This window comes from Amphibalanus amphitrite, unplaced genomic scaffold (assembly GCF_019059575.1).
Source record: "Amphibalanus amphitrite isolate SeventyFive unplaced genomic scaffold, NRLGWU_Aamphi_draft 002027F_arrow, whole genome shotgun sequence".
NCBI lineage: Eukaryota > Metazoa > Arthropoda > Thecostraca > Balanomorpha > Balanidae > Amphibalanus > Amphibalanus amphitrite.
In genome coordinates this window covers 24,678-51,631 of record NW_024883520.1, presented here as the reverse complement: position 1 = coordinate 51,631, position 26,954 = coordinate 24,678, and the positions used below count along the sequence as shown (strand labels likewise).

The 26,954-nt window shown below is 50.8% G+C and overlaps 1 protein-coding gene across 3 annotated transcripts in view; it reads right to left on the bottom strand.

Moving 5' to 3' along the window:
- LOC122376137 (histone acetyltransferase KAT8-like) overlaps positions 1-26,880 on the bottom strand; it is a 29,148-nt gene extending 2,268 nt beyond the window's left edge. Inside the window, exons 1-11 of one of the 3 annotated variants that reach the window (XM_043355843.1) lie at positions 26,597-26,723; positions 23,966-24,091; positions 20,462-20,637; positions 19,764-19,977; positions 18,260-18,391; positions 17,674-17,770; positions 17,163-17,296; positions 7,822-7,928; positions 6,815-6,952; positions 5,640-5,713; positions 3,909-4,008 (exon numbers count right to left, since the gene is read on the bottom strand). In XM_043355843.1, the coding sequence (XP_043211778.1) occupies positions 3,909-4,008; positions 5,640-5,713; positions 6,815-6,952; positions 7,822-7,928; positions 17,163-17,296; positions 17,674-17,770; positions 18,260-18,391; positions 19,764-19,977; positions 20,462-20,637 (1,172 nt within the window). In that variant the 5' untranslated portion in view covers positions 23,966-24,091; positions 26,597-26,723. The other 2 variants (XM_043355842.1, XM_043355844.1) reach the window with 2 other exon arrangements.
- Positions 26,881-26,954: the final 74 nt, after the last annotated feature.

The following is a 26,954-nucleotide window of genomic DNA, read 5'->3' as shown; positions in this document are numbered from 1 at the left end:
CTCCAGTTCGTACTCGATGACGAGCTGACGGAAAACAGCCACGCGCCGTCGGATAAGCATTTCGGACTGCGCCTTGGTTCGCAGCCTTGCCTTACCCGACAGCGCGTCACTCAGCCAGCGGTGCACCGTCACCGAGTCTGTCCGGAGCGTCAGGCGACGGAAGCCCCATGCTACCGCCAGGTTGACACCGTTGAGAGCGGCATCCAGTTCTGAGATATTGATGTGCACGTCCCTCTCCGATTCGGCACGCAGCCAGGACGCGTCCTCGATGATGGCGCCCGTGTCAGGGTCAGTGAGCACGACACCGCGGGCGATGGAGCTGGCGTCGGTCCACACCACGACGCTCGTCCCTGTCACACACCACTGGCCGCGTGCCGGGTCACATGCTCGAAACCGCCGTGACACCTCATCCACCTCACGTTGTAGTTCCTCGCTGACGATCGGAGTGTCCCAGTCCGGGCTGAGGCGGTTGGCAGTCCGCTTCATCCATGCAGCGGCCGGCCGCAGCCAGCCTGCGACCGGCACATGAGATGTCAGCTGGCCGGCCCACGCGAAGACAGATCGCCGCGTTAGCACGGGTGGAGCCTGCGTTGGTGACTCCCCGTCCCTACTCCACTGGAGTGCCGGCCCGTCGCTCTCGGCGACACGAAGGCCCAGCATACGTGCACCGGTCGCGACCCGCTCCGGCGGCTTGCATGTGAGCCCGAATCGAGCGAAGTGCTCGGCAACCTCATCAGCCGAGACCACCGCTTCGTTGACCAGCAGATCATCGGCGTAAGGCAGCACTGCCTCTGCCAACCCGGGGCTCTGTGCGAGCACCTTCCTGACCACAGCCTTCATGATCAGAGGCGCGATACTGAGCCCAAAGCCGACCCTGGTCAGGCAGTACCGCCGCCCTTGCACGATGACTGTCTGGTACGGCCACAGGGCCGGGTCCACACGAAGCTGAAGAAAAGCTTTCTTCAGATCCAGGACAGCGACCCGGCGTCCGTGACGTCGCCACCTTCGCAGCTCTTCCACGCAGACGTCAGCGTCGGCTGTGTGACGTGTCAGGTGTTGATTGAGTTCCCGATAATCTAACACCGGCCGCACCTTGTCCTTCGCTGCCTGAGTAACCACCATCAACGGGATCAATCCCTGTGCGGGACCGTACATCGTCTCATCGTATTCGCGCAGCCAGCCCTCACTAATCCACAGCGCCAGCTCTGCATCGAATTTTTCACGCGCACAACTCGGCACACCGTACTGAGCTATCGAGTTTCCAAGCGGGGGCGGAGCCACGCCACCGGCCCATTTCCAACGGACTGTCCACACATCATCGAACACAGCCGTGAAGTCAGTCTCGTCAATCCTTAGCTCCGGCTCCGTGTCGACCGCTCGACACACCTCCCGCTCCGGCGGGACCTCACGCTGCACCACAGCAGCCGTGTCGACCGCACGACACACCTCCCGCTCCGGCGGGGCCTCACGCTGCACCACAGTAGCCGTGTCGACCGCTCGACACACCTCCCGCTCCGGCGGGACCTCACGCTGCACCACAGCAGCCGTGTCAACCGCTCGACACACCTCCCGCTCCGGCGGGGCCTCACGCTGCACCACAGCAGCCGTGTCGACCGCTCGACACACCTCCCGCTCCGGCGGGGCCTCACGCTGCACCACAGCAGCCGTGTCGACGCTCGCAACTGGGTTGTCGCTCCCGAAGCGAACGGATCCTCCACTTACACTCACGCCCTGCAGGGCGTCAATGCCGGTCATGCCCAGCAACACGTCTACGCCCAGCAACCGGGCCGGTACGACGACCGCCCGCACACTCACTGTCGCCCCGCGCACTCCAAGGCTGACCACAGCCCGCCCACAGCACAGCACCGGGCTGTCGTTGACAGCGACCAAGCTGGCGTCACTCCGCTCCCAGCAGGACACCATGCCCTTCCACACCACTGTCTCGCTGCACCCTGTGTCGACGAGTGCTCGGCACTTGCGCCCATTTACATTAATGTCGATGATGGGGGCTCTTGGGTCACTGCGGCAGCTGGCGACGGCGGAGCCCGTGGCGCTGATGTAGCGCCGTCGCCGTGCCCGTTTGGGCAGAGCCGGGCGATGTGGCCTACCTGGTTACAGGTCCAACACCGCAGTGGTGGACGGCGACCCGTCCCTCTGGCTCCCCGCTGCTGCTGTACATATGATGGCGGCGGCTGGACGACAGCCACCGATGCAGTCGCTCTCTCCCTGGCCGCCATCGCCAACGTTGACCTAGCGACGGCGACGGCTCGCTCCAAGGAGAGAGTTTCATCTCCAGCACTGTTACGTACTGTTAGCCGCACCTCCGGCGGCAGACCTTGCAGGAAGTGCGTCGTCATCACTTCGTTGGACACTGAACCTATGAGGGATATCAGCCGCTTGACTGATCCCAGGTAGGCATCCACAGACTCGCCCGGTTGTAGACGTCGGTGATACAGCTCATACATAGCCGCGTCGGGTCCCAATGCAAATGCACGATGCAGTTTTTGGCGGACGATTGCAGCATCCCGCTGCTCGGTGGAGGAGAGGGTGGCCCACACCTCGTACGCCTGGTCCCTCAGGCGTGTGGGTATGACAGCGGCCAGTGACACACGACGCAGGGCACACAGCTGTGTCGCCTGCTCCAGCCATCTGACGACGTCACCGCTGCCGTCGAACTCCGGTATTGCCCGCAGATCGAATGCAGGCGCAGGAAACTCTGGTTCCATGGTATTGGTACCAGCTACCGGTGCACCACTGCCCTCTTCTACGTCAGACATAATCACAACACTTAGTCGAGAAGGCCGAAATAGCTTGTCGTACTGACTTAAAAGTCACCGTCCAGCACAAGAAGAAGATCTATTCTGCTCTCCTCTACACCTTCCAGCCAACTAAACTCACAATCCCCCTCCTGGCACATCCACAGCTCGCAGACACACATCTCACATCATCACCAACCAATCGCGCTGTCATACGTCATATATCTCACATCATAACCAGCCAATCATGCTCCCATACGTCATGCCCGGCCCAACTACTTGCAGGGTGTAACTCGGCCCTGCCGGCATCAGATGCCGGCGGCTATGACCAACGCTGGGTCACCGGTTCACAGCTCGACGCTGAAGCTGACTCACACTTATACGGCTCACATTCATCCTTGCGTCACGCTACACGGCCGCCTACGAAGTCGCCTGACAACTCAAACATTCACTGTTACCCCTCCCCCTTGTTGTAGCACGAACGACCTTTGTAACAGATAACTGAACGTCGGCACCTGTAAGATTCAGACGCGATGCAGCGTCGTGGGTTATGAGAGATACATTCGCACCCGAGTCCCACAAAACAGACAATTTGTTTTCCTTACAACGGACATGACTCACTGCTAGCAACGTTTCTTGCCTTCCATTGTCGGTCATGACCTATCTTGCCCGTCCTGGGTCGGACTGGGCGGTCGTCCTTGCCTCCGACAGGTCAGTATTGGCTATTGGCTGAGCAGCAGTGACACTAAAGCTACGAGTGCGGTGTGCTCGTATAGTACGGGCGAAAGACGTGTGGTGACTGTTATGTGCGGGAATTCGAGCGTTGGAGCGGCGATCTCAGTGGATCTCACGACAACAAAATGTCAGGCGAGTCTTTGCAGCACACTGACACGTCCCTTCATCACTCTACATGACTGGTCTGAAACACTCTTTCTGCAGTCAGAAAATCGCACCAGACAGCCTATTAAAATAAATTATTCGCGTTAATCGTACGCACCTCTCTGTATACGATTAACGCGAACAACTGCTTATGTATCTGAATAGGCTCTCGGATAAGATTTCCTGACTGCGGAAAGGGTCTGTTTCAGCCCTTCGACAAAAAATATATACACAAAGAAGCTGAAAGAGAAAAATCCTTCCACCCTCTCTTACCTGAGACACGTGGTATCGACCGAAAGCCGTGGCCTCCGGAACTCGTCAGAGCGAATGTGGTCCTCGATCAGCTTTGGAGTTACACAGAGAACGTGTTGACCTGACGGGGGAGCGGCACAGAGACACACGGGGTCAGTTATTTGGGGGGAGAGAGAGCGAGAGAGAGAGAGAGAGAGAGAGAGAGAGAGGGAAGAGAGAGAGAGAGAGAGAGAGAGAGGGGAGGGAGAGCGAGAGAGAGACTCCGGGGCATTCCCGTAGTCATAGCGTGTTATTCGGGGATGTCGAAACGCATTGTCATTCGGAAAAAAGTTGGCATTGGGAGGGGAGGGGCATCATCCACTTCGATTCATCCACTACAAAGGTGTAAATAGCAAACACTACAATCAAGATGTTTTTTTGGGAACCCACTACTATTTTTTATAAAAAGCAATCAATAGGACACAATCACTCATATCCAGTCAGCACTTCGATTTTGCACCAAAGATTTCGCCCCATTGGACCTCGAAGTCGCGTGGGAATAGCTTTTTTCGAACTCTCGATAAGCTGGCTTTACTTATTTTCTCCTCCCATTCTATTCAATATCACCGGCACTGAACGACTTAAAGTGACCATCCCACCTTAACATTAGTTTTGAGTTGAGATAGCCAAATTGGTGGCCATGGCCTGCAAATACCGGTTTGGGCACTCACAACCAGGGCTGCGGAGTCGATGGATTTTCGGCGACTCCGACTCCGACTCCGACTCCGACTTTCAAAAACCAGCTCCGACTCCGACTCCGACTCCGGGCAGAATTGTCGACTCCGACCGACTCCAACTCCCGACTCCGACTCCGCAGACCTAGCAGGGCTGCGGAGTCGACAGATTTTCGGTGACTCCGACTCCGACTCCGGCTCGGGTTTCTAAAATCGACTCCGACTCCGACTCCGACTCCGGTCACAGCTGTCGACTCCGACCGACTCCGACTCCGACTCCGACTCCGACTCCGCAGCCCTGCTCACAACTTCGAAAAATGCTTTACTTCGGAGATATGGAATTTCAAACTTGCAGTTTTCGGATTCTAAGGGGCTAATGCATTAAGATGCCCCCTTAGAATTTGTGACGTCAGCGGTGAACTAATGATTTTAAAACCCTATACTAACATCTTTGTGAAGCAGTGGTGGTATATGCTATTTGCGCGCAACATCTGTCGCAAACGCCGCACTTCCAAAATGAAGTCGCTAGAAACAGCGGAGATCCCAAAAAAGTAAACAAAAGTAAAAGTCTAATATCTTGAAAACCGGTGAATATTTTTCGGTGAAATTTGGTAGCTATTCGTTTTTGCCCTTTCTGAACCGAGCGACATCACTTTCATGCCAATTCATTAACTTTTTTGAAGGTGGGAGGCAGGACTGCGGAGTCGGAGTCGGAGCCGGAGTTGGAGTCGGTCGGAGTCGACAATTCTGACCGGAGTCGGAGTCGGAGTCGGAGTTGGTTTTAGAAACCGGAGCCGGAGTCGGAGTCGGAGTCACCGAAAAATCCATCGACTCCGCAGACCTGGCAGGGCTGCGGAGTCGGAGTCGGGAGTTGGAGTCGGTCGGAGTCGATAGTTCTGCCCGGAGTCGGAGTCGGAGTCGGAGTTGGTTTTTGGAAGCCGGAGTCGGAGTCGGAGTCGGAGTCATTGAAAATCCATCGACTCCGCAGCCCTGGTGGGAGGGTCCCTTTAAGATGAGCCATAAAAGTGGGTTATCTTACCTTTCCAGTATTTGAGCATGTTGAGCGACTGCAGGGAGGTGATGACGTCAGGCAATGCGATGGAGGTGATCTCACTGTCAAATGAACAGCAAAACATCAGTCAAAAGAGGAAATAAAGTGAATAAAGAAACAGACATCGTTTATTGGGAGACATTGTGACGCCACTTGGATTGAGATATTGCCGGGGCTACGGCCGGCATGTCGCCTACACCTTACGCCTAATTTAGGCGGCAGTGCACACATTGTACGGCATACTGCATAGTCTGTCACTCTAGTATGGCGAATAGTCGAAATCGGTTGCATTATTACTGAACTGTGTGCATTATGTCTATATTTGACTGTAAACAGGTGAATATCAACACCCCTCTCCATTCAAAAGCCTGCCGGTCCCGCATTAAGTACGACCAAGACATCGTTGTTCTCAACCAGCCACAACTAATCAACCCTTACGAAGCCAAATTTCTCACCTAAGTACACACCACGCTCACCTAAGTAAAGCCAAGTTGGCAATCTCTTTGTTCTTAAGTACACTAAAAGAGAACTCAAACCTCCAAGTTCCCAACACCAAAACGACCATGCCATGAGTCACCTAACCTGCTAGGTTGTTCGACTCAGCTACAGTTACTACAGCTACAGTTATGTTCTAAAAACTACGTTATACGTCTACATCCTAAAAAACTACGTCCTCGTACTTGTACAACATCTCCAGTAGTATCCAGCTCCGCCCTACATTCTCTACAAATTACCCTCACCTCAGTACAGCCAGGTTGGCGATGTCCTTATCCTCATAAATTACTGTATGCCTGGCCTATTCAAATACATTAGCCAGAGGGGTGTGGTAATAACTGGTGTAAGCAAATTGACCACGGTCAAAAATGTATTACCAGAATGCACTTAAGCCAACATTTTGGGATGGTCTCGTTCCTAAGTCGGCTAAGAGCTTCGGTCCAGAAAATAAATTTATCGTTGGCATACAGTAAAATACATACCAAACTCGGCCGGTGATAAATTTTCAAGACCTCAGTCCTTACTGATTTTTGAACTCGGCCTTCGGCCTCGTTCAAAAATCCAGTAAGGACCTCGGTCTTGAAAATTTATTTACACCGGCCTCGTTCAGTATTATATAACACCTCTAGTAGTACGCAGATTTGCCCTACTCTTAAAACCACCCTTACCTGAGTACAGCCAGGTTGGCGATATCTTTGTATTCATACAACACCTCGAGTATGATCCAGCTCCAGTAGGACCGGTAGCTGAGCTTTCCCAGATCGGAGAGAGGCTTCTCCGGGCTGCCGCACACGCCCTCCAGCTTACTGAAATTTAAGAAAAAATTGGGTTAGAATAGGGAGGTTAGATGTGGCTTTTAAGAAACCCTCCAGCTGTTTGTGAAATATCAGAAACGGTAAGGTTAGAAAAGGAGGTTATATGTGAGTATGAAGACGCCTTTTAGCTCACTCAAATATCACAAAGGGTTAGGTTGGAAGAAGAGGGTAGATGTAGCTTTACACACGCCCTCCAGTTTGCTGAAATGCCACAAAAGGTTAGCTGAAAAAGGGAGGTTAAATGTAGATATAAAGACACCCTTAAGTTTGCTGAAATGTCACAAAAGGTTAGGATAAAAAGGAGGTTATGTGTGAGCATGAAGACCCCATCCAGTTTGCTGAAATATCAAGTGGGATTGGGAAGGGAGCAAGCTGCGGTAATAAGAACATACAATATACCGGCAATCACACACTCTCACTCAGAGCAGCATCAAATAAGCAGGAAGGGAGGTGCACACTAAACGGTGGTGTTCTCGAAATCATCTGAGGCGATAAATAAGGACGAGGGTGTCACAGCGAAAATTTGATGGCTTTACAGACACCCTCAAGTTTCACGTAGCAGCAAATGAGGGCAGAAGACTAAGAGCGAAATAGATCAATTTATGCAATGTTGAAGGAGGAATGCAAGCCTCACAATTTGCAAGTTCTCTTGAGTTCCGTTCTTTGCGGACTTAATACCCATCAAACTGATCGTAAACCGCTTCTTCTACACTGCGCCTTTATCCAATAAAATGACTCATCCCGATATAATAAAAAAGATAATAAAACAAGTCCGAAATCGGTCGAAAAAAAATCCAATCCGATCCAGATTCGAACCCACAACTTTCACACCATACCACACCCCACGTCCGCCGACTAACCTGAGTTCGTAGCTGAAGGCGATCAGCAGTTTTCCGTAACCTTTCCGCTGGTACGGAGGCAGCACCAGGATACAGGCCACGTTGTTCCCTTCCAGCGACTCTTTCTCCTGTGAAAAAAGAATACTTTAACCTAATTCAATATTATATAATATCACACGGGGCCGGTAAAATGTTTCATTCAGGACCGAGGGATTTGTTGAGTTTTCCGCACGAGACCGAAGGTCGAGGGCGGAAAATTCAACAAAGCCCGAGGTCCTGAATGAAACATTCAGGCCCAAGTGTGATATTTATTTTAGCATATGCCGTTTAATTTCCATATTTAAGCTTCTTTAACAATTGTACATGCTTGAAAGAAGTGAAAAAACCAATAACGAATATCAAGAACTAAAAAATGTACATATTCCCTGACCAAGATAATAAACCAAGCCGACTCAAGATCACTGTGTTCCATCCTTGTGTCTGGCTCTGAGTTGGATTCATATCAAACCAAGAACATCTATTTCAATCTATGTCATATGAGAAGCTAGAGTAACGTTCGTTTTCAATATTAGAGAAGAGTGGAAGGTATACCATCCTGTGAAGTGAGCGCTTGGTTTTTTACCCATGTCAGTATGAATAAAGTTTTTACTGATCAATGTGAAATGCGTTTTTTGTCAATTCATTGCAGTTGTAAAAGACATGAAATGGACGCCATAAATGTAGGTGATTAATTAATATGTCTGTACATTAGGATTTAAAATATTATCTTATTGAAAACCAACATTTACAATCTGTTCAATAGTTCAAAGCGACCAAATGCAACACGTAAGTTCACGTTAGATTTCTATCAGTTAAGCTCTTTTCCAGCGCCTTCCTCCGTCTCAGGAAATGCTTCAAAAGTTCGCTGATAAAATGTTTTGCCCATGGGCCGAAACCTTTGCTCAATAGCCTTCAACATTATGCGGTTTAATCTAAAAAGCTTTTACCGCACGCTCGCGCTAATGCTAAAGACATACTCCGGCATATGCTAATATATATTACTGACCGGGCCGACGAAATTATTTGGAAACGAGGTTTGCAAAATTGACGGAGGCCCGAGTGCGGAGCACGAGGGCCGGAGTCAAATTTTGCAAGCCGAGTTTCCAAATAATTTCGTACGGCTGAGGTCAGTACAGGGGGATGTCGTCCCGGTTTTCCCCATGTATTATTCGCCAATCAGCTTAACACTACCAGTGACGTCACTGGTGGATCGCCAATCGGGGCCGGCCGGCCGGGCCCGTAGAAGGCCAAACGCAAACGTTTTCAGAAAAGCGTAAGCCGTATAGATACAGTCGTGGATGGAGTTTTGCTGTGATTCGGCTCTCCAAGAGTGCGTCAGCGGACCAGGACCCGGATAAAGGTCATAGTGAACCAGCATCTGATAAAATCCGCTCACGGCTTAGCAGCCGACTTCGACCCTTCGCCCTCGCAAAGCACAAAAGCTTGCCGGTCATTAATCCACCTGCATCTTCTCATCTGCTTAATGCCTATATCGACCAGCTACTGCAGCCGTTTTGGAGCGGCTCACGGCCGATAACACGCCGGGCGTGCGCTAGCCGCTGGTGCTAAGCGCTAACCATTGAGTGCGCGTGGCCGACTGCCGCCCCGATGGCGCTGGCCCCCGGCACCGACACCGGCGCGGCGCCGCTGACCCGTTGGGGGGGGGGGGCTGCTAATTAGTTGAGCCGGAATTGGGATAGAAGCCGGTATGGGATTGGGATAGAAACTCAGCGAGACTAAGGGATTGTATTGTGCCTTCAGTAGGCCCCCAAAAATCACCGGTGTAGTGTCCTCAGGGCCGCCGGTTATGAAGCCGAGGCACTGGTGTGGGCCCTCACAGGTAGGTACCGGTGTGAGGCCCTCGGAGGTATTGGTGCGGGGCCCCAGAGGTACCGCTGTGGGCCCTCTGAGGTGCTAGTGTGTGGCCCTCAGAGGCGCTGGTGAGGGTCCTCACAGTTGCCATTGTGGCCTGTGGGCCCTCAACTGCAGTGTGGGGTCATCACAGCCGCGTGCGGGACCCTTAGAGCTGCTGGCTCGAACCCTTTATAAGCCGACAGGGGCTCTCAGAGACCGACAAGGAGCCCTTAAGAGGTCTGCGGTGTCTTCAGGAGCCCTGTGGAGTCCTCAGAGACCAGCAAGGTACTCTCAGACGCCGGTGGTGGCCCTCAGAGTCGTCGGGGTGGGGTCCTCAAAAGTCACCGGTGAGTGGCCGTCCGATGCGAAGGTCCCGTCTTAGGCCGTAAGAGGCTCCGGCGTTGAGCCCTCAGAGCCGCCGATATATGGCCTTAAGAAGCACTGGTTTGGGCCTTTGGAACTTCATTCAGGGGTGCCGGTTGAACTCAGAGGTGCCAGTGTGGGGCCCTCAGCTGGGCACCGGTTTGGGGCTTTCACAGCCACCGGTGAGGGCCCTCGCAGGCGCCGTTGTGGGGGCCTTCAACCATTGGTTTAGGGGGTCATCACAGGCGTGTGTGGAACCCTTAGAGCTGCTGGTCCCTGATAGGCCGGTAAGGGCCCTCAGAGGCCGGCAAGTAGCCCTCAGAGGTCGCCAATGGGCCCTGAGAGGCCGGCAAGGGGCCCTCAAATGCCGACAAGGAACAAAAAAAAACCGGTGTGTGGCTCTTATGGAGAGAAGTGTGGCTATTCAGAGCACATAAGGTATTATTTCGAGCCCTGTGGGGCCCTTCTGAGTCGACAATGCCAGCGTGGACCCTCAGCCGCCAATTGGCGTCGCATGCGACGCCAAGGGGCCCTGCAGGGCCCCTCGGGCCCGAGAGGCCCCCCTGATCCGATGGGGGCACGTGCCCCCTGCCCCCCCCCCTCCGGGTGCAGATAGAGAATGCAATCGGCGGTGCGGGACACAACAATTGCAATCGTTCCTTCTCCCGTCGCGAGGTCGCCCATCCGATCCATATCCCAAGATTGTCAACCCTGGGGCTCTGGTCGGCAATGTATCGGCAAGGAAATCAGCTTTAGGTTGGTAAAAAAGTTATTAAGAGGCATTAGTTGTCGTTACGTTCAGTAATAACAACGATTAAGTGCCAAATGTACCCGACGTACGGCTTGGAGTCGGGCGCCGCGCGGTCTCCACCAGTGACGTCACGCTAATGCTTAGCGACCGGTCCATTGGAAATTGCGGGATGATTCTACCTCTCTTATACGGCCTTGGGTCAGTAAGATTTTTCCTACATGCCGCATACCTATTAAAACGTTTTGACAGGTTTTGGTGACACTTATACAATTGTTTTGTCCATAATTTCCTTACAGTGATTGCGCTACTGCTGTGGATAAAGCTCTGAAGGAAATTCATAGAAGAAAATGCATCAAAATACCTTACTTCCAAAAGAATCGCGTCTAAAAATATCAACACAGAATGGCACAACAACTGGATATCCAAGGAACATCATACATGAATAATAACAACGACATAAGAACAAGAAGAAGGTATAATATTCCTAGTGATTAAATGTAAATTTTCCAGTGCTCTTACAAGAATCTTTTCTTTATTTATGTAATCGTACTTTGTTTATGTTCTATGGCTGAACTTTCGTGAAATACATTATATTTTCCATATTTTACATGTTTGTTTCGAGGAAAGGACCTACAACTTTTAAATAATAACGCAATAACTTAGGCCCAAGGTATCAGTGGACATCAAACGAAGATAAGACAACAAACGATAACGGATTTCGATAGGCGCATATCTTACCATAATTTCGCCTTTGTAACCAATACAAAATATTTCAAAACCCTTGATAAGCAGAGCTGATATTTTCTTACCAAAAAATGTTAGTTTTCTTATTTTACGCGGCAAATATCATGCAATAATGATGTCAATTATACATTCCGAGTCAATTATACCTCTGGGCTAATGCGATAAACTGTAGTTTAGAGGTCATTGCCCTGGGCAGTAAACCCGGGCAGTAAACTTTTGTTTACTGCCCGGCCTATCAAATAACATGGCATTTTGACACCGACAGTTTCTTGGTCATAGTTTTACTGCCCGGCTCGTGCTGTGCTTAAGACATACCCCGGCATGTAGGAAACCCTGACTTTAACTTGATTGCAACGCATGAACGATGGCGTCGCACAAAGTGTCGCTCGGCAGGAACATTGCCGCAGCCGGGGACGAGGTTAACAACAACAGGTAAACCGTTAGCGAGGCGCCGAGCAACTTCAGACGATGGGAACGCACGATGCATGCATGATGGGAACACACAGTACAGATAACTCTGTGCTCTGTGTAGCCTGTTGCAATGTTGCATGCATACTGCATAGTACAATATGATGATTGACAAACCCCTCCTCAGTGACGACTTTCGTTAGGCGAATAGGTAAATGGAAATGTGCTGGTTTGGCAACGCTAAATATGCTCTTTATAAGTACGGATCAGTTACCGTTCACAACACACGTTATTAGCGAATATCTTTCCACGAAACCTTCATAGCAGCTAAGGATATTCCTAAAAAAATGATGTTGCGCTTCCATACACGCTATTCTCAATGAATCTTTCTATCATCATGTAATAATCTATATCTGTATTGATAAATCGTATTTCGTGATGAAGGAAGACATGGGGTCTGTTCCAGTCGCACTTCCTAACACCTTTAAACTCCTCCAAGATTGCTTCCCTGTTCCAGTGGCAGCTCTAGCCCCTACAAAGCCAAGGAGGGCCCTGCTCCAACCTCCTCTATCTTGGAGGAGTTTAAGGGTGTTAGGAAGTGCGACTGGAACACACCCATGGTTATTAGTTATTGTACAAGGCATGTTTCTCTCGAGTTCAGCTGCGAAGTCTCTCTCCCCTTCCCAGACGGCCACGGGTCCATCCCGGCGGCCGCCACCAGTCAGATCGAAGGCCTGGCTCAGCGCGAAATATTATGAAATATCATTCCATGACGCATGCGCAGTAGGCATCGTGGGCGGAGCAAAGGGCGGAGCTTCCCACGCATGACGTCACTGCAGAATATTCTGCCGCAGAATGGCATGACGGATTTTCGTGATGCCGATGGTTTTGCTACTGAATGGGGCGCACCAAACGATTGAATTGTGGCGTTTCTTTCTTGCGGGGATATTTTGGGAGGTGTTAAAGCGTGAATTGGCCAGTTACTTCACCACATAGTGTTTGAGAAACACATTAGTGTGTTGGTTACTGGTGGTTTTCGTGTAAAATCGTTTTGCACCGATGGAAGGCGATCGCCGGACTGTTTCACAAAATATTCTGCCATCCGAGGTCTGCGACGTCACTCGATGTGTGATGTCGCACCCGGGGCTTGAAATAGGCCTCGTGACACGACAGCCGACGGCTCCAGAAGCCGCTGCTCCTTCCCGCCGACCATCCGCTGATGGAGAGATTCCAGAGGGCGCTGGCCGCTCTGCTGAGGAAACAGATCGGGAAACTGGACCTGGACTTGGTGGAGCTGGTGGGTGACCGGGGGGGGGGGGGCGGGATTGGTCCGAGTTGGTGGTTTAGGTGGCGTCTTTGGTATGGATTGTTTGGTTAACTAGCTACACTAGATTTGGGGGCGAACTCTATGTAGAGTTAGGATGTTACCCTGAGGTGGACTGGAGAGTTCTGGATCTAGTGGGGAAAGTGGCTGTTTCGTACTGGTAGGGTGGACTGGAGATCTGCTACTTTGTGGCTGAACGGGACGCTGAACTGCCTGAGCTGCTACTAGTCGTGTTTGGTGACCAGAAGACTATGCATCCGTCCGGCATCCGGATAATCAGGGATAATTTTCCGGGATCACCGCGATCATTCGGTGTTTTAGGCTGACGCCGTGTACAACGGGCATGACAGCGAGTAAGAGTTATTAGTGAAGCAAAATCAATCTAAAAATGTGACTTACTGCATCGATGGTCGCTGCAATACCAAATTATTTCCGGTGATCCCGGATAATTATCCCTCATTTTCCAGATGCGAAAGCAAGGTATTTTTGTTCCGTGCAGCCCCGATACTGGCGAGTGGACATGGCCAATCCTCACCCCCCCCCCTCCCCCTGACAGCGGAAGGAGCAGCGGTCCCGCACCAAACACGGCGAGTCGTGCGGCGTGCAGCTGTACGAGCGGCAGCTGCAGCTGGCCAGACAGCAGCAGCAGCAGCGGCTCTCGGAGGCGCGGGCAGCTGCCGAACAGACGCTCACCGCCGTCCGACAGAGACATGGCGGGATTGGCGATCGTCTGGAGGCCGACAGGGAGAGGGTGAGAGGCAGGGAGAGAGGGAGGGAGGGGAGGGGCAGAGAGGAAGGGAGGGAGAATGACAATTAGAATTGGAGACGAATAGATGCTCAAAATGAATCGATACTTTCATCCCAAACACTGCGGTTGCATGCTATCTTTTTTATTGTATTTTATTTCACGTGTAATATTTCCATACACTGCCTATTAGACTATGTTAGAATGGATGCAAAATTACATCGCGACTTCCTGATTATGCAATATGCATGATATACAAACTCCAGCAAATACAAGTTACGATGTTATGAGTCGGTACACCTGTGCTCTTAATCACCGTAATATATTCCCTCCTCGTCACTACCCCGCGTCCCTCCGGTGTATTGTGCTCATTTTTCTCTGTACCGGTCTGCCTTATTAGCACAGAAAAGCCCTGAGTTGCACCCTCGTACAACGTCACGTGAGTAAGTAAGAGCGTTACTTTTTGTTTTCGAGTAAATGCCGCGACAGAGGCCCAGTACACTTGTCACCAGGTATCTACACCACTGTGATGACCTCCTTAGTGTGTAGATTAGTCCGTTGGCCTGATCTTCATCTCGGCCTTCTTCAGAGACTCATATCCTCTCCACCCCAACCACCATATTCCAGCAGTGTCCGTTATACCGCCGTCCCGGTACCGTCCGTTCAGGCTGCTATGGCCACACGTCCACCCCCTGCCGACCCACCAGGCCATCTTGAATAACTCGGCACAGTGATAGTGAGATGAGTCCTGGTCGCGGTCACGGGTAGAGAACTTTTCGTTGACACTGAACTGCAAGCTATCTCTGGCAGTTCCCGAGTAGTTGGAGGCGCTCAGTCTGTAGCCGTCCAGCTCAAAGGAGACGCTGAACCCTTGGTAAACAGCGTATGATCGATTGCCGTCAAACGCCTCGAGATCAATACGGAGCTCGTACTGTCGGTCTGATGATGTTAGCTGATGACCTAGCTGATATAGGTGTTCCAAACCCCACCAGAATTCTTTGGTAACATTACCAAAGCCTTCCTTATAGTCCCTCCATCCGAGGTAGAAGTCCTGGCGGGGCTCGATGTTGTTTCTCCGTTGGAACACCGTCCAGTTTCCTCCGGCAGTGTCCATATCGCAGTACGCCTCGACGGGTGGTTGTCTGCTGTCACCACTGGGCCGAAGGAGGTAAACTCCAGATGGGGAGTCGACAGGCAGGTCACTGCAATCACTAGCAGGGGCCAAATGGTGTACATCAGCGGCTAGGTCACCAATACGCTCCTGTTGGGATAATGTGTTGTTAACAGCTCCGACCAGCTTGGTTTCTAGAAGGTCAAACTGGGAGTTCAGAGTATCCATTCTGACTGAAATTTCACTCTGAGTCGTTTTTTGTTCGTCCAGCTGGGTGTTGACCTCGCTCAGCTGTGACTGCTGGCTGTCAAGCCTCGTAGCCAATGTACGCATTTCGCTCACATGCTTTTCCATGTTGATGACGATATCACTCAGTCGTTCTGTGAGGTCGTTCACTGTGGCTGTCGTCTCGTCCTGCTGGGATTTTTGGCCGTTCAGCTGTGTGATGACCTCGTCCAGCTGAGTCTGCTGGCCGTCCAGTCGGCCGGTCAGCTTCTCCATCCGGGAGTCGAGCAGAGTCAGTCTGTCATCGATGGACTCCAACCGTGACTCTATTTTGCGCTCCAGAGCCTCCATCCTAGACTCCAGCCTGTTCTCCAGGGGTTCCGTTCCTGACTGCAGCGTGCTGACGATGGCCTGTAGTTCATCACGCACCAACTGCTGTATGTACTCACTCACGGGGATGGATTTGCCACCGTCACAGTCGGCCGTCATGATAAGCACGGCTAAAATTAGGAGCGTCGTCACCCCGCCTCTGAAGGTCGACATGGTGCCAGGACACTTGGAGAGCCAGCCTCCCGCACCGGCTGCCGGCCTCGAACTGACGGCTCGGAGCTGGCAGGGTGTCTGCAGAGCTCGGAGCGGATGACCTCTATCAGAGGCACCACATCCGGTGACGCGGCCCGGTCCCGTGACGGACAGACTCGGCGATAAACATTGACATTGGTCTCTGACCACTCTGATGCAAGGATGCTCATGGTAGCCACTGCCATCAACCAGCGTTCTATTAATCAGAATTTTGTGTGGAAAATCACACCTAATGGGAAAAATATTTTCATCCCAAAATTAAGAAAAGTGGCATTATTTCATTTTCGAAAAAAGTTTCGTGGATTTAAACAGCCAGGTTACATTTGACTTCACAGTTGATGCATCAAAATTCTTTTCTTTCAGCTCCGGTCAAGATCCTGACATGAAATCCCCCTTTATCAATTGGCGTTAAAAATGGCATTATGCTCTTATGCGAAAATACTACAGGCATTTACTTCCTTTCTCTTCATCCTAAGACTTTTTTCCTTCTTCATCGGCACACCCAACCAAAATCTCATTTTAGAACACTTCCATCACCTCGATGTGTGCTCGAATAGTCGGCGAAGTTGTCGATCGAGGAAAAGCTCGCGACATCTCAACATCCGCACTATGTAAGAATTATCTCCAAGAGGGAGCACCATGCCCCTCCTCACCTTAGAGAAGCATCCTCCAAATAGAATTAGTACTCCCCCTGTTCCTTAGAGAAACACTATTAAGAAACTCCCTCCAAAAGGAAGCACCATCTCCCTCCTCACCTTAGCAGAGTACCCTACAGAGAAGGGCCTCTCCCTTCTACTAGAGTGAAGCACCCTAAAAAGAGAAACATTGTGCTGTGCCTCCTGTACCTAAGAGAAGCATTGTTAAGAGAAGGTGGTGCCTCTAAAAAGGTTCCCCGTCACCTTAGAGAAGTACCCTCCAAATAGAATCAGTACTCGCCCTGTTCCTTAAAGAAGCACGCTGTGCTGTGAGTAACTCTCTTCAAAAAGGCACCACAATCTCCGTCCTCACCTCAGAGAAGTACCTTCCAAATACAAACAGTAAACACCCTGTAGCTTAGAGAGGCACTATGTGAGCAACTCCCTTCAAAAGAACCACCACCTCCTTCCCCTCACCTTAGAGGAGTACCTTCCAAATAGAATCAGTACTCGCCCTGTTCCTTAAAGGAGCACTCTGTGAGAAACTCCCTTCAAAAAGGCACCACCACCTCCGTCCTCACCTTGGAGAAGTAGCCCACTACGTGAGCTCCCTGTTTGTCCACTTCACAGAGAATGTAGAACAGGAACGGCTCCACGTCAAAATAGAGCGTCTTGTGGTCGAGGAAGAGTTTGGCGAGCAGACAGAGATTCTGACCTGCGGAGGAGCGACACGGGGAACCATGTTGTGACACCGCAAATATGAGGGGCGAATGTAATTACAATCGGAGATTTGATATCAGTGGTAGCTTCATTAACAATGTGAGAGACGGTGTAAAGAAACAGTTCATTGCCATCGTAAGCCAATTTTGCACATTACAACTATGAAAACTTTGTCGTTCTCAGCTCAAAAACATTAGATTTATCTCTGAGGCCGATGCAATTCTGGATCTGTAAAGACTTAGAGCTTAGAAATTATTCGAGGAACAATTAAACCTTATGCTTGGCCCCCCTCATCTCATGCTTGATACTCGAGCACCCTTCTTATAGATAAATCTCTGTCATTGTGAGTTACGCCCGAGTAGCATATCTTACCGTAGACCTTGTGATCGGCTCCATCCACTTCATACACCGAGAGCGTTCCTTTTCGGTAGATCTCTCGACCGGGCGGTTGACGCCACCCGCAGTCTCCCTGGTGGGGGAGACAGTTGAGGGGTCAGGTCAGGTCAGGTCAGGTCACGGGCAGGTCAGGGGAGGGAAGGGAGAACAGAATCAGGTCAGGTCAGGTCACGCAAAGGACGCTTAGGAATGTACCTATTTGTTTAGAGAGGGCCGGTTTCTAACTTATGGTTAGTAACCAATGGCCTAATGGCTTAACTAATAGTTAGGCCACAGCTGCACTCTGCAGGATTAGGCAAAGAAAGATTAGCACCCCAATAGACCCATTTCTGCCACTACTTACATTTCTTTCAGTACTCTCCCTTTCTGCTACCCCGCCTTTCCTCTCTGCTTTACTAACTAAAGTCAATCTCTCCCCAACTCTCCTTTCCTATCTTTAAAAGCATCCCTCCTTCTGACATTTCTTTCTGGACTCATTCGTTATCACATCCCTCCCCTTCCTTCCTCCCACCCTCCCTTCCTTCCTTCCCCCTTCCTCCCTCCCTTCTCCCCTCCCTCTCACCAGATGATGCCGGTAGGTTGTCTCCAGTTTCATGTACTTGAGACAGTACTCGCATATGTACAACTTGGGCTGTTTCATGTACTCATCAGGATACGGTGAAAAGTACCACGTGTCGATCTCATACCGGCCGATCTGTAGGAGAGAAGGTACTATGTGTTAGTACAGGTCTCGCGGGTTTTAACGGTAGGTTTTGTACCTAGAAAATTTAGTGTACTTCATGCTATATCTTCGTCGTCTTAAAGGGACTATCCCACCTTCTAAAATGTTCTTAAAACCAGTTAAATTGTGCCCGACTTAATAGATTGGATGACCAGGAACACGGTTCTGGCATTTATTTTTCATTAAACATCTTAGGCTTCCCATATTCCAAACACAAACTTTCAAATATGTGACGTCACAGCCCAAAATTACCTCCTTCCCCAGGCCACATTACTGTCATAAAGCTGATTCTTTTTACTCTGTAGGCACCACAACAAAGTTCAGACCAAGTTTTAAGCGATTTTTCAACGAACAAACCCATTTAAATCAGAATGACTAAACGAGGTGACGTCACACTAACGGTCGCTCCATGTTGAAGATAGGGCCTTGTACAAGGCCCATTTTCAAATGAAGGGAACGAATTTCTTCAACACCAAGAGGCCGCGGGGGTTGCAACCTAACTAGATAGATAGTGGTTTCTGAACCTCGCCGCAAACTTGGCTATCTCGACTCAAACCCCATGTTAAAGGTGGGGTAGTCCCTTTAAGCTTTTAAGTGTTGAAGATGCGATCGACTTGTTGGGTAACAAGCCGGCCATGATCGTGTAAAATGGCTTCATCGTAGATCGATTAGTTTCTTAGATATAACCGGAAATGTAAAAGTGCAAAACCTACCGCTTAATCTCGCGAGACCTGTACATAGTACGGTTCGTGGTAAAACGACAAGTGAATAGGGTGAGAAGTACCAGGTGTCTATCTCATAACGGCCGATCTGTGAGACAGAAGGTAACGTGAGTTAGAGCGTCACGTGGTAAAACAACACGTGACGACGCAACATGGTGACGTCATGATTCAGCAAGGTGATTTTACTGGGGATAAGAGTGCAAGAAGATAGCTACATTCCTGAGCCATGGGTTATTCCAAGGTCCGGGTTAATCACAAGGTTTGATTTCAAGAAAGATGGTTTTGAGCAATAAGTTTCACAAGTACAGTAAATTTACATGGAGCACAGGAAAACAACACATTATAGCCTGTGTAAGCTATACGTTTCATTAGAAAGGAAAAACAGTGTGCCCAATATATTGTGCTTACTCCAAATTACCCTACTCCCTTTCTATCCTACCTCTTACTCCCTAGATAGATCCTCTACTTATTTCGTCTCCCTAACTCCCATGGCTCGCAGCAAACATCTGACTCTGACACCACCCTTTCGATGCATTTATCCTCGGACTTTGCATCTTTTTTATCCTCCCGTCCCATCCCCAACTCCCCCCCCCCCCCCCCCCAGCCCCTCATCTTTCACTCACCTGAACCCTATCGATGTATTTAACCTTCGTGATCGTCTCATGCTCTTTCTCTAACGCCGCTGTCGTGGGATCCATTTCATCATAGCTCTTCTGGACATGATTGATCTCATCGTGTTTGCGTTTCTGATTTCTGGTGATCTTTCGGTCAGAGTCTAGCAAAGGGTCGGAGCTGGAGGAGCGATCTTTGCCAGAGTTGGGATCGCTTTCTTGACGTCTGCGGAGAGAGGGTGCAGGGGGTTAGAGCTGGACGGGGAGAGAGAGAGAGAGAGAGAGGGAGAGATGCAGAGAGAGAGAGAGAGAGAGAGAGAGAGAGAGAGAGAGAGAGAGAGAGAGAGAGAGAGAGAGGAAGGGAGGGAAGGAGGGAAGGAGGAAGGGAGGGAAGGAGGGAGAGAGCAAGAGAGAGAGAGAGAGAGAGAGAGAGAGAGAGAGAGAGGGAGAGATGCAGAGAGAGAGAGAGAGAGAGAGAGAGAGAGAGAGAGAGAGAGAGAGAGAGAGAGAGAGAGAGAGAGAGAGAGAGAGAGAGAGCAACAAAAAAATCAATTTGAGGTTACCTCTCCCTTTCGATACCATATGTGTAAACTGGGTAAAGGATAAAATGAATAGGTAACTTCTTACACAATGGTATCTGAATGAGTGGCAACTATATCAATGCATACGGCTATCGGTATATTGCATGCCTAGCTTACCCACTGTCTCACCTTAATCGTCCAATGGGCACCCACTCGTCCAGTCTCCGATTGTGTCCGTCATAGTGGACGTAGTACTCTGTGTGTGCTCCCGAGGGTCGCTGCTGTAGTACCACCGCACTGTGCCACTGTCGGTCGGGACGCTGGACTAGGTAACTACCTCCGACTGCGACCTCTGAGGGCTCCATCTGGGGAAGGCAGAGGGATAATGTTAGACCAGTAGCTGGCGCCTATGGTGACCTCTGAGGGCTCCATCTGGGGAAGGTAGAGGTGAAATGTTAGACCAGTAGCTACCTCCGACTGTGACCTCTGAGGGCTCCATCTGGGGAAGGCAGAGGGATAATGTTAGACCAGTAGCTGGCGCCTATGGTGACCTCTGAGGGCTCCATCTGAGGAAGGTAGAGGGGGGGATGTTAGACCATCCATCTGATGGATACAATGGCATTTCTTGAAGCAACAAAGGAAAACTACAAGAAGCTACAGTAATCAATAAAATAGCAATAAAAATAATGCTTGAGTTCTTGGTACAGATGTCAAAATGAGGAAAAGGAAAACTATCGTCGCTTTTGAAGACTCCATCTGAGGACGGACGATTATTTTTGCTAGCATTTTGCTGAACAACAATGAGTACTTACATGATGATTACCATAAATTTTTTGGATAAATTGAGCTCAAATGTTTGAATGGACTGATTGACAGAGCCGGAGCCCAATATGCTAAGCATAGCTCATTGTTTAGGCTCCGACCTAAACCGAAAGCCGTCAGATCGGAAAATTTTCAGAAAAGTTTAGGTGCCAAAATGCACCATGACCGTCGAACCCAGGCACAGCTCGTCCAACCCAACTGACTTGAGCTGGCTATGGCTGCTCCCACTTTTGGCAGACCATCTGTTACAGATGCCAAACTTTCGGCAGGCCATCTGTCAAAAGTATCAAATTGGAGCGCCTGGGCGACTCGAACCCGCACTCATAAGTAGCGGGAGTCCAGACTGCAAAACGTGGCACGTACATGCCCAAGGGGTGCCCAGTTTGATGGGAGTGCACGCCTGGCACGCAGGAGTGCATGCCTGTGTCCGTAATCTGCACACCTGGCACGTAGCGTTTCAAGTTCAAGATTACATACCCCGCACAAGCACGATATTGAGCATCGCAGCAAGACTTGCCAGGTGCCAGGTGACACTGAAAGGGTCTCAGCGAGCGACACATTTAAATTTAGTTGGTCAGTGATTTGGTTCATAGCTTACATTACCTTAACCTGACACAGTGTATGCCATCTTATCACGAGCAATGCACTCGTTTTTTCACGAGGCTCTATCTTGATCAAGGGTAGAGCGGTTGAGGAAGGTCATGCTCACTTCTACTGGCTCCACTTAGGGACAGGGGGATGTCGTCCCGGTTCTTCCCATGCATTATTCGCCAATCAGCTTAACACTACCGGTGACGTCACTGGTGGACCGCCAATCGGGGCCCGCCGGCCGGCCGGCCGGGCCCGTAGAAGCCCGAACGCAGACGTTTTCAGAAAAGCGTAAGCCGTATAGATACAGTCGTGGATGGAGTTTTGCTGTGATTCGGCTCTGCAAGAGTGCGTCAGGGTACCAGGACCCGGACAAAGGTCATAGTGAACCGGCATCTGATAAAATCCGCTCACCACTTAGCAGCCGACTTCGACCCTTCACCCTCGTAAAACACAAAAGCTTGCCGGTCATCAATCCACCTGCATCTGTGCATCTGCTTACTACCTATATCGACCAGTTACTGCAGCCGTTTTGGAGCGGCTCACGGCCGATAACACGCCGGGCGTGCGCCAGCCGCCGGTGCTAAACGCTAACCACCGAGTGCGCGTGGCCTACTGCCGCCCCGATGGCGCTGGCCCCCGGCACCGGCGCGGCGCTGCTGACCCATGGAGGGGGGGGGGGGCTGCTAATTAGTTGAGCCGGAATTGGGATAGAAGCCGGTATGGGATTGGGATAGAAGCTCAGCGAGACTATGGGATTGTGTGGTGCCTTCGGTACGCCCCTCAAAATCACCCGTGTAGGGCCCTCAGGGCCGCCGGTTATGAAGCCTTTGGAGGCACTGGTGTGGCGGGTACCGGTGTGATGCTCTCAGAGGCATTGGTGCGGGGCCCCCAGAGGTGCCGCTGTGGGCCCTCAGAGGCGCCGGTGAGGGTCCTCACATTGCCGTTATGGGCCCTCAGAGACACTGCAGTGTGGGGTTGTCACAGTCGGGTGTGGGACCCTTAGAGCTGCTGGCTCGAACCCTTTACAGGCCGACAGGGGCTCTCAGAGACCGACAAGGGGCTCTCAAGAGGTCTGCGGTGCCTTCGGGAGCCCTGTGAAGTCCTTAGAGACCAGCAAGGTACACTCAGACGCCATAGGGGCCCTCAGAGTCGTCGGTGTGGGGCCCTCAAAAATCACCGGTGAGTGGCCGTCCGATGCGGCCCCGGCGTTGAGCCCCCGGAGCCGCCGATATATGGCCTTAAGAAGCACTGGTTTCGGGACCTCATTCAGGGGTGCCGGTTGTACTCAGAGGCGGCAGTGTGGGACCCTCGGCTAGGCACCGATGTGGGGCATTCACAGCCTCCGGTGAGGGCCCTCGTAAGCGCCGTTGTGGGGGCCTTCAACCATTGGTTTGGGGGTCATCGCAGGCGTGTGTGGAACCCTTAGAGCTGCTGGTCCCTCATAGGCCGGTAAGGGCCCTCAGAGGCCGGCAAGTAGCCCTCAGAGGTCGCCAATAGGCCCTGAGAAGCCGGCAAGGGGCCCTCAAAGGCCGACAAGGGACACTAAAAAGCCGGTGTGAGGCTCTTATAGAGAGAAATGTGGCTCTTCGGAGCACATAAGGTGTTCTTCCGAGCCCTGTGGGGCCCTTCTGAGTCGAAAGATGCCAGCGTGGACCCTCAGCCGCCAATTGGTGTCGCAAGGCCCCTCTGGCCCGAGAGGCCCCCTGATCCGATGGGGGCACGTGCCCCCTGCTTCCCCTCCCCCGGGTGCAGATAGAGAATGCAATCGGCGGTGCGGAACACAGCAATTGCAATCGTTCCTCCTCCCGTCGCGAGGTCGCCCATCCGACCCATATCCCATGATTGATGATTGTCAACCCTGGGGCTCGGGTCGGCAATGTACCGGCAAGGAAATCAGATTTAGATGAGTAAAAAATTTATTAAGAGTCATTAGTTGTCGTTACGTTCAGTAATAACAACTATACGGTGCCAAATGTACCCGACGTACAGCTTGGAGCCGGACGCCGCCCGGTCTCCACCAGTGACGTCACGCTAATGCTTAGCGACCGGTCCATTGGAAATCGCGGGATGATTCTACCTCTCTTATACGGCCTTGCTTAGGGAAAATGGAAGAGGTACGAGTTATGACTGCCTGGACTAAAGTACTGCACAATCAGAGTCAGTTGGTGACGTGTTGACACTTGACAGCCTGCCAAGAATCAGTTGATAGTTTAAAGCCAAAATGGGCATCTGAGTTGGACAGTTTGAGTAACCAAAAACTCATCAACTCTGCAGACCTACCAGGCTATGAAATCAGGGTCAGACTCGGTCAGTGAGTCGACAATCCTGCAGAGGGTCGGAGTCGGGAGTCCGTCGATCTAGGGAAGGAGATAGTCACCAAAAATATGTCAGCTACGCAGTCTTGGTCTGGAAAACATAAGAAAATACATTCAAAATGCTACAGATATTGACGAACATGTCAGCATATATTATCTATTATAAGTACCTACAACTTGGCACAATTTTCATCAGCAAATTCTTATTCATTCAAAGCAAATATCATATCTCGATATCTCGTCTGTTGTAAGTTATCACAAATCTCATACCTTACCTTACCTTACGGTATACGGGTTGTGGGAGGCCAATTTGGCCTGTGGGGCCCGGTCTCAGCGAGCTCCCAGTGCTTATCGACAGTCAGCCTCAGGTTGGGTAAGATCGGGTTCAGGTGGGAAGGCTTTGCATGATGTCAGCCCAGTGGGCATCCAGCCTGGTCTTGAATTGGTTGACTGACGTAGCTGATACGACCGCTTGCGGGAGAGCATTCCATGGGTTAATAACACGTGTACTAAAAGAGTGTCTTCGGATGAACGTCGTGGCCCGCGGTTTCGCTAGTTTCCACTCATGGCCTCTTGTTCTTCCTGAAGTTGATCTGGTGAGCAGCTTCTCGGTGGGGACCGCCATGCCACCATGCAGAATCTGATAGACGGCTATCATATCACCCCGTTGACGTCTGTAGTATAGCGAAGGGAGCTTCAGTGCGCGCAACCTCTCTGGATACGACAGGTGTCGGACAGTTTGTACCAGGCGAGTAGCTCTTCGTTGCACCCGCTCAACCTTCTTCTGGTCCAGCTTACTAAACGGTCCCCATACGAGGTTCCCATACTCCAACAGCGGTCTCACCAGTGTCTTGAATAGTAATGGGAGGGTGTTTGAGTCCAGGTTCGCAAATGACCGCCTGATGACCGACAACACCTGAGAGGCCTTCGACACTGCAGCCGCTGTCTGCTCATGAAACTTGAGTTGGTGATCTATGATGACGCCGAGGTCCTTCTCTACGGTCGCCTCGCTGATGGCACTGTCTCCGAGGCTGTAGTGCATGCGAGGGTTTCTGGTCCCAATGTGCATAATCTTGCATTTACTTGCGTTGAAGCGGAGGAGCCACGTTTCCGACCAGCGAAGGAGGGCGTCAAGGTCCTGCTGAAGAGTTGGCATGGAAAGCGCAGTAGGAACGCGGCAGTACATCTTGGTGTCATCGGCGAACATCCGAACGCAGTTCGTTACACATTCGGGTAGGTCGTTAACATATATAATAAACAAGGTAGGACCCAAGACAGATCCTTGAGGGATTCCGCTTGTAACGGGGGACCAGTCTGATGCGTCTCCCTGGACCTGCACCCTCTGCAAGCGGCCAGTCAAGAATGATCCTATCCACCGTAGGAGTTTGCCGGAGATGCCATATGCCTTCAGTTTCCCGAGGAGGCGCTTATGAGGGACCGAGTCGAAGGCTTTTGCAAAATCGAGGTAGCATACGTCGACTGGTTTACCATCCTCAATAGCTGCGCTCCAGTCGTCCAGAACTTCCAAGAGCTGAGAAGTACAAGACCGCTTCGGCAGAAACCCATATTGAGCTGGGTGCAGCAGGTCATTGTCAGTCAGGTGCGAGATCAGTCGGTCTCTCACCATGGACTCAAGTATCTTGGAGGGGACAGAGGTGAGGCTCACCGGCCGGTAGTTTCCCGGGGACCGTTTGTCTCCCTTCTTGTGGATCGGGATCACATTCCCAGTCTTCCATTCCGGAGGAAGGATTCCGGAGTCCAGCGACTTCCTGAACAGAGTGCACAGCGGGAGAGCAAGGCCGTTTGCAGAATCTCGCAAGGCTCTAGGATGAATGGAGTCCGGTCCTGGGGCACTGGTTGTCTTCAACGAGGAGAGCTTCTCAGCAACAGTCGCGGGCGTGATCTCAATGTCATCAGCTGGTTGACAAACCGGCTCGACTGTCAGTACTGGTAGATCATCGCTGCCTTCCTCTGTGAAGTTACTGGCAAAGAACCTGTTCAATATACAGGCTTTTTCATGATTTGATGTAGCGACTTCGCCCCTTTCGTCCCTGAGGTCACCAACTCCACATCTTGTTTTCAATCTTGATGACGTGTACCTCCAGAAAGCTTTTGGATCGTCCTTTATCCTTGATGCTAGTTGTTTTTCGAAGCTCCTACGAAGGTTTCTCGTTAGAGTTCTAAGCCTGTTGCGACACGTTGCGTACCTGGCAAAATCGATCACATCTTTAGACCTTATGTAGATCTTCCATAGCTGGGACTTCTTTTTCTTCAGCTGGATGGCTTGCCTGTCCATGTACAGGTTTCTGGACCTGAGGGCAGTTGGCACTGCTCGGGTGCACAGCTTGACAGCCCAATCCCATTTGCCCTTGAAGAAGGAGTAAGCGTCAGTCAAGTCCATGGAAGTCATATGGCCCCAATCGATGGAGGCTAGGGTTGAAGCCAGTTGATTGAAGTCCACACGGCACCTCTGGTCCTTGGGAAGAATTTTGGCTGCTGAGTAGCATACCAGTGAAAAACGAAGAACTACATGATCACTGTTTCCCAGGCAGGGATGGTATTCAACATCTCATGCAAAAATTAATGTAGAACTTACACGATATTCTTCGTTTGGTTCTATTTTGCTCCTTTCTTTGCTTGATCACCTCAGAGCCGCCACATGCAATTTATAAATAATGATAAATGGTTCTCATTATAGAGTTCAGTGATGCTTCTATACCATTTTTGCCTGTCAAATACCATGCGAGGTTAATACTCGTGACGTCATTCCATGTCTACGAATCGCTTACCACTTTTGATACCTTTTCCGAACAAAGCTGTGTTGTTCGAGATGTTTTTGTCATTTGTGTTGTCTACATTGATAGTAAAATTGCATTAAAGTATGTTTTACACATCAATTATTCTAAAACAATAAGGCAAAATTATTTAAAAGTAACGACGCAATCAAAAAATTA